Below are 16,605 nucleotides of genomic sequence, written 5' to 3' on the forward strand. Positions count from 1 at the left end.
TTACTTCCATCAGTCTTTGACTACTGATTCTTAAGACCGTGTTTTTGGTAGCTATTACATCAGCCAGGCGGGTCTCCGAATTGGCGGCACTGTCCGTTCGAGCGGACCTTTGTATATTCCACCCCAACAGAGTCATTCTCCGTTTGGGCCCGGCCTTTCTACCAAAAGTCAACACGCTATTCCACAGGGCTCAGGAGCTCGTCCTTCCGAACTTTTGCCCCAACCCTTCTCATCCGCAGGAGCGCCAATGGCATCACCTGGATGTACGCAGAGTTCTTCGTCGCTACGTGAAATGCACAGCGTCCTTCAGGCGGTCAGAAGCACTCTTTGTGTCCTTTCAGCCATCATCCATGAGACAGAAGGTTTCTTCTCATACGATAGGTCGTTGGTTGAAGGCGTGCATCGCTCTTGCTTATGACAGCCAATCTCGACAGGTCCCCGGGCGCATCACTCCCCACTCTACCAGGAGTGCGGCCACCACAGCAGCCTGGGCCATGCAAGCCTCAGTGGAAGAAATCTGTAGAGCGGCTACCTGGTCTTCGCCATCGCCATTCATCTGACATTACAAGGTGGACGTGTATGCCTCGGCTGAGGCTTCCTTTGGGCGGCGTGTGTTGCAACAGGTGCTCCCCCTGGCCAGCCTGGCTCCCGCCCTGGATCTTAATTGCTTTGGCATGTCCCATGCTTGGATTCCCCAAGCAGCACACAGGAGAATGACCGTTCATTTACCTGAAGGGTCCTTCTATGTGTGCTGCGAGGGGAATCCAAACCCGCCCGCGGCTTCGGCTGGCCAGGGTGTCATGACTTTGGACTTGACTGACTTTTCACTGACTTGTGACTTTGACTATGCCGGACTTTACCCAGTTGTGACTTATGTTTTCTGACATGTTTGTATACCTGTTGGGTTACGGCCCTCATTTGTAATTGTTATTGTTATACATCATTAAACGGCTGACTTCATACAAAACTGACCCATCCAGTCAGAGGAGGCATGGTCACCAATTTACATAACTCAGTCTCTAGGCTAATGGACAAAAGTTAACCCATGCTTGGATTCCCCTCGCAGCACACATAGAAGGACCGTTCAGGTAAGTCAACGGTCGATTCCTACGCCAGGAACCTCACTACTCAAAATAGTAAAACTTTTCACTGAAGCAAGGGTTTTCCTTCATCTGCATTTGCTGTGCTAAGAAAACACATTTGTGTTGACTTTCAGAAAAACTTCCGTAACTGCATATTTTCTGTTTTGCTTATCAAAGTGCAAAAACTACAAAGTGAGATACTTTTTGAAAGTAAGCATGATGCATGGCAAATTAGGCAAGCAACCCTAATTAGCAAAAAGACAGTAAAAGGAATTGCATGTCTAATTTGAACATGCTGTGCTGTAAATGCAACTCTTAGTAGTTTCTGAAATTACTGTGAAGTTCAGCTGCCTAAAGAAGGCTTTGATTATTGAAATGTGAAATATTTTGAACTTTGGAATAAAATATATTACAAGATCTTTGGCCAAATGCTTCTATCTGTTAGGACCTCATGTTTTTGCAGTGGTTCTCTGAATTATTGTAGTTGCATTTATTAACTATGGTGTTTAAAAAGATTTGTAATTCCATATGTATAAATAACTAACATATCAACAAGCAGTAGAAAATTTCATTAAAGATGAATTTATGTTTAAACTTTTAATTTTCCACTTACATCAATTTTATTTGATTTTTTGGCTTATATTTTTCATTATGGCAAGATATATAGGTAGTTAAAGATATATTCATGCTTTAAGAAATCATATCTGTCTTTAGGATGGATAATCTTTTTTCAGGTTTTGCAATTATGGGATTGACTACTATCCCAACCTAGCAAAAACAGAGTGAAACCTGTGAACAAATGTGAATAGGAAGCAAGTTACTTTGGAATTGGTCTATGTCAGTCAAATTATCAGTTCAGAGAAAGATTTGAATCCATGCAAAAAAGAAACATTTCTAAATAAATTGAAGATCTCCGCAACTGAGTCAACAATTCAAAAAGTTGATTCAGTTTGGAAATTCAATTGCCAATGTGTTCAATCTTCAGTTTGAATATTTGTATACCTCTACTTATTAACCAAGTCCAAACCCTGTTTGGTCACATGAAAATAACTGAGATTGTCTTAGAATTTTGACAGTTCTTTCCAACTGTTGATTCTCCTTTTCATTTTAAAACACAACTGAAAAGTTGGTTACAGATGTAACAACTGTGTAATAATATGTAACATGTCATAATACACCTGTCACTTCTTTCAGTGATCATGAAAAAATACATCTAAAAAAGAACAAGTGCTAAATTGCTTTGAATCTCATATTCCACTTGTTTGTATTTATGTTCATTTTTTGAAAATTTTATTAAAATATGATCCTTTGAGGGGGGCGAGGGTAATACCATAGACTTTTCTTTTAGACCTAATGGACAAAGAACTTGGAAAATTTTGGGGGGGGGGGGGACTTTGACGTTAGATATGTTGATGGCAGCAAAATTACTCTATGCACAAAAATGGAGGACATTGGATGAATGGCTACAAAAATTGATGGAGTTAGCAGAGATGGCTAAAATTGACTGCTTTGATTAAAGAAAGGAATTTTGTTTCTACTGGAACTTTGTGCTTGAAGTGGAAAAAAATGAAATGTTGATGTTGAGTTTTGCTAATTAAATAGGGTTGTTCTTATAGAAATTGCTGGGTATATTATTATGTGAAAGTAAAAAAATTAAGATGTTATTTGATTACCTTGTTGTACTGCACCAAAAGGTGTCAGAAGTCAATGCTCTTTTCCTTTTTCCCTTCCACCTACATTTTTTCTCTTCCCCTTTCCTGCCTTATTTTACCATTATTTTCACTTTCTTTGTATTTCTGTGTTTTATATTTTGATAAATTGATAAAATTTTTAAAATGGAGGAAAAAAGGGGTAATATTTTACTATCATACTGACTTTGGATTTTAGGTTAGATTAGCATTAATCGGTTTGAGGTTCTGCATGTGAAATGGACTACATAATTACATAATGCATCCTACTTTAAATTAAAGCCTGATGGTTTGTTCTTCTTTTTTAAATGATATAGGTCCTGCCCTAGAACTTGAAAAGGTTACACCTGAATCCATTGAACCCGAGCCTGATGTACAGACAGCTTTCAGTGAGGAAGCAAACACGTCAACATACTACCCAGCTGCTATTCCTGTAATGGACAAATATATTCTAGAGAATGGGAAGGTATTAATATTATATTCATTGCAAATATTTATATACTCTCCTTAATAATAACTGAGAAATACTCACCAACAAAATAAATATGTGAATATATAAATATATACTATTTTAAAAAAGAGAAAGGCATTTCTAAGATTCCTCTATGCAGAAATAAAAATTCAGCTGAGCAGTCATTTGAGGCTATTGTGTTTAGTCATCTTTCCTGTCTCTTCAGGAATCTTTTGCACTTGGGCATTTGATCGGAACAGCCAGAATGCTTCATTGGTGGTAGTTGCCTGCCTGCATTTCTATATTCATCAAGAAAATTAAAATGAATCTCATAACAGGCATATATACTCCAAAGCAGTGCACTTTTATCAGTTCATGACAGAAATGTCAAGTGAATACTTTAGGGACTTTCCTGAGGTTTTTGCATTTGTTTATCAAAAAATACAAGGTTATGCTTTTGATTATATGCTGTGGTTGTGAAAAAACTTCCACATTCTTCTCTAAGCAAAACATAAAGGGAAGAGGTTCCACCACAAAACCGCGAAGCCCTTATCTACGCCGATATAAGTGCGGAGGCAAATCCGCGGCATCCGAAGCGCTAAGAAAAAAACGACCCTATCACAATGACATAACCGCGGAGGGCAAATCCGCGCCTACCGAAGCACCCTAAACCTAACCCTAAACCTAGGGGCTCGCAAGCAGGGCAGCGATGCGCGGCGGAGGCAGGCCGCCCTCTTCTTCCTCAACAACATCTCCTTGGACGGGCGGCTGCCGCCGCTGGGCAAGCCCACTTCACCGGCCCCGGGAGAGCCTCAGCCGCTGCCGCGTCCTCCGCCGGCGCCTCCCCCGGAGGAAGAGGCAGGGGGGCAGCGTCGGCGGCTGAGGCTCTCCCGGGGCCGGTGAAGCGGGCTTGCCCGGCGGCGGTGGCCACCCATCCAAGGAGATGTTGAGGGCTCGGGCCCCCCGTGGGCTTCCTGCTGCCCCCCATGGCTGAGCTGGACCTTTCCCTTGCCCCGTGCCCGCTGCCGCTGTCAGCTGGAGGAGGAGGGCTACCTTCGTTGGAATTGGAATTGGAATTGGAATTTTATTATTTATATGCCGCCCTTCTCCGGGAGGACTCAGGGCGGCGAACAATTCAAAAGGGGAAAAAGGGGAACACAAAAACGAAATACAAGTGATAAAAATAAGCAACAGTTGCACAACCATACATGTCGAGAGGGGAGGGAACTCATCACCCCCAGGCCTGCCGGCAAAGCCAGATTTTGACGGCTTTTCGGAAGGCCTGGAGAGAGGTGAGGGTCCGAATCCCTGCGGGGAGTTCATTCCAGAGGGCCGGAGCTGCCACAGAGAAGGCCCTCCCCCGGGTAGTAGCCAGATGGCATTGGCTGGTAGATGGAACCCGGAGGAGGCCAACCCTGTGAGATCTAATGGGTCTGTGGGAGGTAATTGGCAGCAGGTGGTCTCTCAAGTACCCAGATCCAATACCATGAAGGGCTTTATAAGTTACGACTAGCACCTTGCAGTTAGTTACGACTAGCACCTTGAAGCGTATCCGGAGACTGATTGGTAACCAGTGCAGCTCGTGGAGGATAGGTGTAACATGGGTGTACCGAGGTGCACCCACAACCGCTCGTGTGGCTGCGTTCTGGACGAGTTGAAGTCTCCGAATACTCTTCAAGGGCTGCCCCATGTAGAGAGCCTTGGCAAAGAACGAAGCATGTAGAACGCCTTTCTGTTGCTGCGCTGTTGTCGCCGCGCTGTTGTCGCGGCGGTAATGACGCGCGGTGATGACGTCGCGGCTTTAGTGACGCGGTTTAATCACTGCTATTTTGACGAGCGCGGATTTCTCGTGCCACGAAGGGAAGAAACATTATCTTCATCCCAGGAAATCCTTTATGGTGATAAAAACCATTTACAACTTGCCCTCTTTATGGCTTTTCATTTCATGTCATTTCATGATTTTGCACATAGTTTAGACAATCAAATTGTTTTTAATATTTCATACTTTTTCAGTCATTGGATACTACGGATAAATGTGTTTTGTGTTAAAACATTGGTCCTGCTACTTATGAAGGATGGAACAAACTTTCCAGGTAACCACCACCTGTTATTTCACTTTCTACTCCAGGTTCATCTTGGAAGTGGCATCTGGGTAGATGAGGAGAAATGGCACCAGCTGCAAGTAACGCAAGGAGATTCAAAGTATACAAAAAACTTAGCAGTTATGATTTGGGGAACCGATGTTCTTAAAAATAGAAGTGTTACAGGTGTGGCCACTAAGAAAAAGAAAGATGCTGTTCCTAAGCCGCCTCTCTCACCTCACAAGTTAAGCATTGTCAGAGGTAGGTTATTTTGATTATGTGAGTGTTCTTCGAACTACATGAAGCAACGACTAAAAGAATCTTGTTTTCTAATACAGCTGCTGAAGTGAACAGCTTACACAGTCCTATGTATATATCTTAGGAAGGGAGCTACAAGTAGTCCTTGAGTTACGACTTCAGTTGGGACCAGAATTTTCATTGCTAAGTGATGCAATTGTAAAGCGCAACATCATGTGAACACAGGGCTGAGCAATCCTGGCAGTCCCAGTTGCCTTTGATAACTAAATCCAACCCTTCATTAGGCAAGAAACCTCCCGATCCAAGCCATTTCTGGCTTGGTCCCTCCCAGTTCCAAACCTAGAAGCCACTCCTCCACAGTGATCAAGATATTCATCAGCTCCCATCAGTGTGTGACTCCTCACTCACTTATTTGTTACAGAAATGCCAACAGTGGCCTGTTGTCTGTATACTAACATTCTCCCAACAAAACCATGTGTGGGTTCCTTATGACCTCCACCTCTAGTGCCGTTGGCATTTTGTTCAGCTGCTAGATACCTTTGACCTTAGGTTATTGCTAAGGAATTCCTGGAAGCTTAGCATTCAGATAAATCAACCATCAATAGAGATAAACCACATTTACACACTATTAAAAAGAGACAATTTAAAAAAGGAAACAAAAAGACCGAAACATATCCTTCCCAGCAGTCTACACCCAGATAAGCAGAAATTAATACCAAGTAATCAAGCATAAAGCAGTACTATAATCAATCAGCTACCATGGAGGAAACCTATGGTAACCCATAACCTCCCCATACCCACACTGGCAGGGCAAGCTACTGCATATAAACAGGGGGCAAACCCTATACTCCTTAGCACTGATGTTATCTAGTCAGGTAACGAAACATCTATAAGCAAAACAAGCTCAGAGGGCACCAAAGATTCCACATGATGACGATGACGATGTGGAAGACAACCAAGGAATGTGGGTGAGAGCTCCCCATCACGAGGGTGGGGAGAATTAAAAGAGATAGGAATGAATATTTTAATGATATAGCAATTTGTGGGAAATAAGATTGCATACAAAATAAACCAGAAGTGGAGCTGTGCCATTCCCTCCTCCCAAAATGTAATAAAAGCAAACAGCCTATCAGAAAAGACACATTGAACCAAAATGGAAGAACAATATAATGTCTCTCCCAAAACAAGTCTGATAGGCAGACTGTAATTCTGGTGCAATTTGATATTTGATTACATGTGAAATGCTTACTTACAAAGCTTTGGACAAAATCCCATACATGTGGTATGTTGGAATTAGTATATGGTAGAATTTCATAGTGGAAATAAAATGCTTTAATTTACTATGAATAGATTTCAATTATAACGATTTCAGTCGCTCCCTAGTTCAGTACTGAGGAGGAATGGGTGCTTCTTTGCCTTAATCGAATTCCTCTTTCCGTGTTTTAATTTAAATCACTGTTTTAGTCATCTCTTTTGTTATGTTTCAAATCTCATTATAAAAAATACTAACACATTTCAAACTGCTCATAAAATTTGTAGCTGAGATAGTTTTTATTCTTTTTATTCTAGAATAGCTTCCATAAAATACATCTTAAAAAGATGGTGTTAGGTCTTAATGGGTCTTATGTGTCTTTTTGTTTATTAGTCCCTATTGTGTAGTTTATTCTGAGAAAATTATTAAAAAGTGTTGGTATGCAACCACTGCAGATCTTGTGGCTGAAAAATAGCCTTCTATAAAACTTCTGAAAGGTGTGAGAGAAGATGCAAAGGATGTAGAATAGTTAATTGTTACAACTTTAATGTGCATTAACAATGCCATAAAACCCATTAATTAAGTGACTCTATTTTGTTTACCATATAAAGTAATAAATATTTGCTGAGTGAAAATACTGAAAACAGCAGAAATTGTTTATTTACTTTGGAAACCATTTAGTACTGGTAGTAATTGCACTTTTCACTATAGTTTATACAGTATAACAAAGGCAGTATATATTTAAGCAGACTACTGTAGCTTGTATGTTGAGTGCTAAAGAGTTTAATAATGATGAGACATAATTTTGTAAGCCATGTCTCATAAATGAGACTATTTACTGTCAATTTGTTTAATGACAGTTAATCGAACTGTTTTAGTTTATGAGGTTACCTAGTCTTCCCCTTTATAACAGTCACAACAATAAACAACCATTTAATTTGGAAGAAGAAACAAATTACTGTACTTCGTAACACATACTTTTTCACATGGATGCTATTATCTAATATTATTTTGTCTTGGCATTTCCATGTTATGAAAGAATTTTTAGAATTGTTATCTGTTAAACATACTGCTATAGATTGTATTTTTGTTCTGGAATTCCACTTTATCTACCACGATATTATTATTTATATTTTAAAAGTATAATTTATAAAGTGGCGAGAGAACTAGAAACCTACAAACAGTATGTTTCATGGATGGCAACATTGAGGAAGGAAGTCCATAGAATTTTCTCTCTCATTTATTCATGTTATCATGACTGATTGAATCAAAATGTCTGCTTGAATAAGCATAAATAAAGATGTTTTTTAAAAGCCATAAAATGCCTTTTAAGTGCTTTTCAATGCTTTTACAAAAATATATTCACTCAAAATTAAATTATAGGCTTGTTTTTTTCCTGGATTGAGGGACATGGCCATTTCAGAGTCAATGGCTTATGATTAAAATGTCTACCATTTACCATATGGTGTCAAAGACACCATAATGTCTTTGATTGGCAAATGTTTTTTATCTTTAGACAAGATGCACAAATGTTCAGCAGATATTCAGGAATAAGCGTATTTTGTAGGACTATCTAAATGACTGTAGTTAATTCAGAAAGATATATGCTTATTTCTCTTCATTTATATTACTAAAGACATCTTAAATACATTAGTGTGAATGTAGTTTATCAGTCTTAGGTGAACATAGAAAGCATATGCTGTTGGAAAGTAGTTTTCAGATCGATGCTATATGCAGGCTCTTCTTCACTTTTTAATTCTTTCAACGAGTTGCTGCATTCATTCTATGCATGATGTATACCTTGCTTAAGGGTTTTCACTGCATTTTAAATGTGTTTATTTTTTATTCTAAATGTCATATTTTCTTTTTCTTTCTTTTTAGAATGTTTGTATGACAGAATAGCACAAGAAACTCTGGATGAAACAGAAATTGCACAGAGACTCTCCAAAGTCAACAAGTATATTTGTGAAAAAATCATGGATATCAATAAATCATGTAAAAATGAAGAAAGGAGAGAAGCAAAATATAATTTGCAATAAATTTTGAATTTTTAATAAAGTGTCAGTGTTTTACTCTGGTGGTTGTTGTCTTGATTTTGTGTGTTCATGCTGATGGGGGAAATTGACTTTAAGTGTGAATTGTATTATAAAATACTGAAATATTTTAAAACAATACTACGAAATTATTCATCTGCTTAAACTTGCAATTCACATTTAATTGTAAATTAACATTACAATTGACTGTTAGTCCATAGCAGCTCATTTTATGAAGTCTTAGCTCTGTTGCTTTTCTTACAAAAGTATGAGGATTCTTTTGTAGAATACAGAAAAGCTCAATTGAATATAGTTCATGTAGTTATATTTTGCAAACACCATTTTTAGTAGGAAACTCTCTTGAACATGGGACTTCTTACCTTTTAATATTTAAAGAACCTCGTATTTCTTACACTTTTCTGGGAAAATTTCCTTTGGTTTAATGTAGCTTCTGTTAAATGTGAATGTTCAGATCACCTGTGATCCAGATTATGCCCAGTGTCATTATTGTGATTTTAGTTATAAAATACTGTGAGTTGTGGTTCTGGATAGCATGGATGTTAAGTTAACCCTGGGGACCATATACTCTCTTGATACTTCTGTTTCTTTGGAGAAGGCATAATGTAGCATAACAGGAAAATGGAATAACTTAATTTTCCGTGAAATAGTCATGCAGTTTTAAAGTCTATACAAAGGTTCTGTCTGTTGAAATAGCGTTGTTGCCATTTTCCTTGAGCATTTGGTATGAATGTATGATTCTGTTAAGTTAAACCATAATAGTTCCATATCTCATCTTTTAAAAAAAAACAAGAGTAAAGGGAAAAATAACCGCAATGTATGAACTTGTTTTACATTGTTCCTTTTAATCACAGTTCTATATGATTCTAAATATTATTGAAAGTAGCACCAATTCTGGATTTAGATAGAGCAAGAAATGTGAGCATGATCTTTTAGGTGTTAAATATTAAACTTGCTAGTTTTTAATAGCTTTTTTTCCTTTAATTATAATTTTTATCTGTATGTACTAACTTTAATCTTAAAAATTACATTATTGTTCCATCTCGTTGCTGAAAGCATGCATATTTATGTCAGTTCTTCAGCATAATTACAATTATATTTATTTGTATCCCACCTTTATTTTTAAAAATAACTCAAGCCGGCGAACATATATAACATACCTTCCTCCTATTTTCCAACAACAACCTTGTGAGGTGGTTTGGACTGAGAAGGAGTAATTAGCCCAAGGTCACCCAGTCGGCTTCCATGGGTGAGGCAGGACTTGAATTCACGGTCTCCCACTTTCTAGCCTGGAGCCACACTGGCTCTCTGTAGAATAACAATTTGACAATCCTGGCAAATGAAAAATTTGAAAGATTAGGAAAACCTATTTTTCAAAGGATTCATAAGCACTGGTAACTGAATTATCTTGATTAAATTATTTTAAGAATATTTATGAAAATAAGGATTAAGATTGTAACTGGCGGTGATTTTTTTAAAGAAAAATGTGTTGAAACAAAGTAGCAGTTAAGGATGTGCTTGCAATAGGGTATTTGAAATTGAAATACCTGCAGAATTGGGGAGTAAGGTCTAAACCAGGCATATCCATCCCACAGGCCACATACAACCCTGGACAGCTAGTATTGCAACTCTGCAAGATTGTAAACTTTTAACATGTATTTTCATACATTAATTTATATTATATATTTTATGTGTGGTCCAGGCAAGCCAAACATTTGGATACATTTGCTCTCTACAAATCGCATGATCCTACAGTTGAGTAATGGAAAGGCTGGCTGCTAAGGTATAAAAGGGCTTCTTTCATTTTAATTGTGTATTATGCAAACAACCGTTAGGGATCATCTGTTAAACTATGATTAGACAAGTGTTAGGCTTGGGTGTAAAGGTAAACCCCTTTTAAATGTCTATGGAGATTCTCAGTCATCTACATCATGGTTGTCCCAAAAGGGCTTTTCCAAATCAAGAAAGTCCAGCTGCCTTTTGGAAAAGCACCTTTGGGATAATCCATTTTACTTTTGTCACAAGGAAGAATTTTCCTGTAAATCACGTGTTAGAAGTGGCATGCTTAGCCGTCGCCCATTCCTCTTCCAAGTTACAGTACATTAGACAGCTGGTCTTCACATGCGCAGGAGAGCCGGAAATGGGAAGAGCAGCCTTCCGGTGTGCATGCGCACACCAGGAAGATGATCTTACAATTTCCGACATGCATGTGCACCGGCCAGCTGGTCTACATATGCGCATGAGCGCCAGAAACCAGAAGACCAGGTGGTCGGTACGCATGCGTGTGCCGGAAAACGAGATCATCTTCCCGGTGCGTGCATGTGAACTGGGTGGCTGCTATTCCAGTTTCCATCATGCATATACACGCTCCCATTTTAGCATTTGATGCCAAAAAGGTTTGCCAACATGGCTGTAAATGCCTTTTCACATCCATCAAAATAAATATTCTGAATTTTTTAAATTAACAGAACAAGATTTGATAAAAGATTATATCAGCACTAGTCTAAGATGTGAATGAAAAGGAGTTTCTGATATATTCTGATGATTTCTTATCTGTGGAGGAAAGACATTTTGTTGGGCAAAATTCTAATTCTTTGTAGTTAACCTTTGGTATAATTTGTAATATTCATTGTCTAATGGATATTATATTGCTATGGAGATTGGGATAAAGGGATATAAGCTATACAAGAAAACTTTTCATTAATTAGCAGTTGAATAAGCATCTCTGCAGAAAAGGACAAATTTTGTTATTTTTAAAAAAATCTCAGTTGTGTTTATTTAAATATGATTATTTTTTTTTGCATAGAAAACTTTTAGGTTTTTAATAGTGGAGTGCAGTTGGATAGCTAGCATTTGGATTGTCCTTCAAGTGGAACAGTCTCTGGGTGTCAGAATTTAATTTTAGAATAAATCCAAATTAAATTTAGGAAAAATGATGCTACTCTGGATCTGACTGACATGCTTAGTCTTTAAAAAATGTCCAACCTGATTCAACTCTGAAGTGGGAATTAAGATGATGAAGACATTTGAGTAACTACCCCTATTGTCTTACCATGCTATGTGAATCCGGCTAATTGGGACTTTTTTCAACAAACTCATGTTTAGCTAAACCAGTTTCACAAAATAAGTAATCTAGGTTTCAGATACTGTGATATGAATAATATCTGGATTCTATATTTCTGGAATAGGTGCATGTCTCTTTCTGTATTGCCAGCAGCAATACAGTAGGAATATAAAAACCAAGTGTCGTGTTGATGCATGTGGGGGGAAAAAAGAGGGAGGCGGAGGTTTCACTTGTGTAGTTGCAACTTGACTTTTGACACTTCCCCCTGAATAACCTATTTATCACAAGAACCCTAGCTATGATATAAACAAATTCAACATTCACAAGAGTTCAAAATATTTAGAAGTTGGAATCTTTTGCATTTAATACTGTTGCCCATTCTCTGTTTGACTTTGTCTTTTTTAAAATCTTCCTTTTTGTTTTGTCTGATCTTGTATATGATAAAATGTTCTGGAACGTTCATGCTAGCACTTCTAGTCCATTTTGATAGAAGCCAAGGTAACATATTTTGATATTGCTGATTTATGTAAAAACACGCAAATGAACAAAACAGATAACAAATCGAAGATAAGCATCATATATGGTAAAGATGTCATGGTGCAAGTAAACAGCACACTAAGCCATGGGCTGAATAAAACAAAACATAGTAATATTCTGGGCTTTTTTCATATCTATCAGATTAACTTAGTCCCTGGTTTAGTTTTATCAATACTAATTTACCTAGCGTAATCTCTGCCCTAAGAAAAATCCCATAATTCCATTGAAGAAGAGAAGAGATGGAAGAAAAGAGGGCAATATATTTAAGAAGTAGCTACATTTATCTCCTCTCCAAATTGCTTTAATCAAATGTAGAAACTAGTGCATGACATCCTAATGTTATAGTTATAGTTTGACCTAAAAGCCTGAGCCCACAATTGTGTGAATGATTAGCGTGGGTGTGAGAATACTTACCAGCGCACGAGGAAACGAAGAGTGGAACTGTTGTTACTGCGCTAAATGAAAAAAAGGAAAAAAAATGTCATGAAAAATGGCTCCTTTTAGCAGGCCTCTGATTTTCATGGGCTTAAGTGATAAAATCTTAACATAAATCAACCCAATTTTATTGATACCATTTTTTCACCATAATGGTACAAAGGAATTTGGAGCAATAATTCACAGAATATAGAGGCAATAAAAATGTTATGAAGAGCAATTATTGCATACTTCATGCTCAGTAGCTAATTTTTAAATTTTACCCCCTCCAATATTTCAAAAGGCTTTTTGCCTCCAGGCCTTCTAATAGGAAGAAAAATTACCTGGATTTTAAAACTAGAATAATTACTCAAAATAAATTACATGGCTCTTACCGACTTCACTCTCAATGTAAGGTTCTTTCTTATTTGCTTTTGAATTGGTTTTCTTTTCTGCTTCATCAAATCTATTTTTCTTGCTATTACACTGAGTATATAATAAAGAAAGGCTGTTGCAATGACATTCTTCCAATGAGCGTGTCACTGTGCAATTGAAAACAAGGCAAATATCTTTCCAGCTTTGAGGTAAATTTACAGATTTTGTACAAGGGAGCTATTTTCATGTATGCAGATCACCTGGAGCTAAAGCTGCTATGTAATAAAATTCAAAGGGAACATTGTGTACCATCATTTATATCAAGGAATGACAAGTCTCACCTGAAAGCCACACTTCGTTTTAAACATATACATTGGCTTCTAGAGGTCTGGGGCAGTATCCAGTAATATGTTTTGCTTCTTGTGGTGTTGCAGGGCATCTTAAAATGCAAAATAGGGATGTTAAATCCTGGAAATCCATAACACATCTATTTTGTTGCTTCTGGAGATCAAATTTCAGCAGTGTGAAAACTGATCAATATCTCTGCAGAGATAGGCAGGGTAGGTAGACAACAAAAATGCTGATGGTTTCCAGGAATGGTAGAATTTGTGGGGGAAAATTGACAGAGCAATCAGGTGAAATTAATATGCGATTCTGCCAAACTTCCATCTCTCCATGACTTTGAGATAAGAAACATCTGGTCCTTCATTCTAGTTCTAGATTATTCAAGTTAAAGATAGTCCTCACTCAATGGTAATTGAGACTAGAAAATGCAGTGTCACATGACTGCACCACTTAACAGTGGCAGTTCTGGTAGTCCCCAATTACTGTTAAATAAATCACGGTGGATCTCATGTGACCGGCTTCCAACTTCCTGCTGGCTTCCCCATTGATTTTGCTTGTGAGAAACAAGCAGGGAAAGTCACAGATTGCAGTCATCTAACCATGGGAACCTATAGCTGTCAAATATCCAGGCCAGCTGCTGAGTACCCAGATCACAATCACATGACTATGTGGGTGGTACAACAACTGGAGCTTTGAGCACTGGCCATAAGTACCACTTGTTCAGTGCCATTATAAGTTCAGCCACTGAATGAGTAGTCCTTAACAAAAGACCATTGTATATTAGAGGCAAATAAACATTTAAGGACAAATTTTTACAATCTTAATTATCTATTCAAACATTTTTGGGGGGGAATGTGGGAATAATCAGATGTTATTGTGGAACTTATTTTGAGGTTGTAATGAAGGAAGATGCTGTCAGCATTTCTTCATTCAGTAATCAGGAAAGAAAACCACTGGACTCCATTTGTTGAAATCAAGTGTACTTTTACTAATTATAAATGAACAGTTGCAAAGCTAAGCTAAGTCTGGTTAATTAGGCGCGAAAGCGAATAATATTTAGTTTAGTTTAGTTTTTTTTTTTTAGTTTTCCCTTTATTTGTATGCCGCCCTTTTCCCTGGGGGGACTCAGGGCGGCTCACAGTTCAAAAAGGGGGGGGGGGAAGACAAACAATATTCCAACATGGAGACAATACAACATATTAAAAAGAGAGCACAACAGTCACACAATCACACAATTCGGGTGGGGTTAGAATCTTAACCCCAGGCCAGCCGGGACAGCCAGATCTTTAAAGCGGCCCGGAAGGACTGGAGGGTGGTGAGGGTCCGAATCTCCATGGGGAGTTCGTTCCAGAGGGTCGGAGCAGCCACCGAGAAGGCTCTCCTCCGGGTAGTTGCCAGTCTGCACTGGCTGGAAGATGGAATTCAGAGGAGGCCTAATCGATGCGATCGTATCGGTCTAGTGGAGGTAATTGGCAGTAGGCGGTCTCTCAAGTACCCAGGCCCACTACCATGAAGGGCTTTGTAGGTGATAAGTAGCACCTTGAAGCGCACCCGGAGATCAACAGGTAGCCAGTGCAGCTCGCAGAGGATAGGTGTTACGTGGGTGAAGCGAGATGCACCCACAATCGCTCGCGCGGCCGCATTCTGGACTAGCTGAAGTCGCCGAATGCTCTTCAAGGGCAGCCCCATGTAGAGCACATTGCAGTATTCCAGCCTAGAGGTCACAAGGGCACGAGTGACTGTTGTGAGGGCCTCCCGGTTCAAGTAGGGACGCAACTGGTGTACCAGGCGAACCTGGGCAAATGCCCCCCTGGTCACAGCTGACAAATGATGTTCGAAAGTCAGCTGTGGGTCCAGGAGGACTCCCAAGTTGCGAACCCTGTCTGAGGGGCGTATAATTTGACCCCCCAGCCTGAGAGATGGAACACTTGGCCAATTCGCGGGAGGGAAACACAGCAGCCACTCAGTCTTTTCTGGATTGAGCACAAGCTTGTTGACCCCCATCCAGTCTTTAACAGCTTCCAGACCCTGGCTCATCACATCCATATATTGTATAATTCATTCCCCTCCCCTTGGCATCCCGTGCACAGTCCAATCATAATTCTCCCAAATGTCAGGTGTGAGATAACTTTGAAAGGCATCACCAGGATGGAATGCCGGACCGTTGGCCTTGGCGGGAAACACTCCTCCTCCACATGCGCAGTAAGGTGGTCAGTTCAGAATCTAGAAACTTCCTCCAGCACAACAATGATTCCCCTCCCAAATACCATACTCCCCCTCCCTGTTTCAATGGCAGCCGAAGCAGTAGCAAAGCGGAGGCTGACATCCACCCCCCCTCCAGAAAAAGGTGGTCAGACCTGCAGAAACGAGAAAGCAGAAACAAACAGACAAAGAACAAGACACGAAAAGGGGAAAAGGGGAGAGGAAGAGAGAGAGAAAAGAGAGAAGAAAAAAATTGTCAGGAAAGTGGCCAAATCAGGATAAGCAGAATAGAACTTGCGGAGTAACTGAGGGGCCCGAACATGGGACCCGTCCACCCATTCGGCGTGAGAGGGGGGAAAATGCTTCCAAGCCACCAGGTACTCGACACAATTCCGTTGTCGACGAGAGTCCAAAATTTCGCGAACCTCGAAATGTTGTTCACCGTCAATCAAAAGTGGAGCGGGTGGTGGAGGAACAGGCGGACGCAACGATGAAGTGCAAACAGGCTTTATGAGGTTAACATGAAAAACAGGGTAAACCCAGTTGAGGTGCTTAGGCAGCTGCAGCCTAACAGAAACAGGATTGATGATCTTGATAATAGGAAATGGGCCAACATATTTAGGCCCCAACTTCTTTGACTTTTGTGGAGTCTGAAGAAACTTGGTGGACAAATAAACCTGATCACCAACCTTGTAATCACATGGCTGAGTCCGCCTCTTATCAGCCTGTTTCTTATGGGCGCGATGCGCAGTATCCAAAGTTTGGAGTGCTAAAGGCCAAATGCTCGAAGGCGATCACTCCATTC

The 16,605-nt window shown here is 39.5% G+C and overlaps 2 protein-coding genes across 2 annotated transcripts in view; both read left to right on the forward strand.

The window, feature by feature from the left end:
• Positions 1–8,889, forward strand: part of BEND5 (BEN domain containing 5) — a 42,403-nt gene extending 33,514 nt beyond the window's left edge. The window contains 3 exon segments of the mRNA XM_032217562.1: positions 3,088–3,236; positions 5,350–5,563; positions 8,694–8,889. Coding sequence (XP_032073453.1) covers positions 3,088–3,236; positions 5,350–5,563; positions 8,694–8,851 — 521 coding nt within the window. The 3' untranslated portion in view covers positions 8,852–8,889.
• The window catches only part of AGBL4 (ATP/GTP binding protein like 4), a 1,221,291-nt gene that overhangs the window by 672,903 nt on the left and 531,783 nt on the right, over positions 1–16,605 (forward strand). The window lies entirely within an intron of this gene.

This window comes from Thamnophis elegans, chromosome 5, assembly GCF_009769535.1.
Source record: "Thamnophis elegans isolate rThaEle1 chromosome 5, rThaEle1.pri, whole genome shotgun sequence".
Classification (NCBI taxonomy): domain Eukaryota; kingdom Metazoa; phylum Chordata; class Lepidosauria; order Squamata; family Colubridae; genus Thamnophis; species Thamnophis elegans.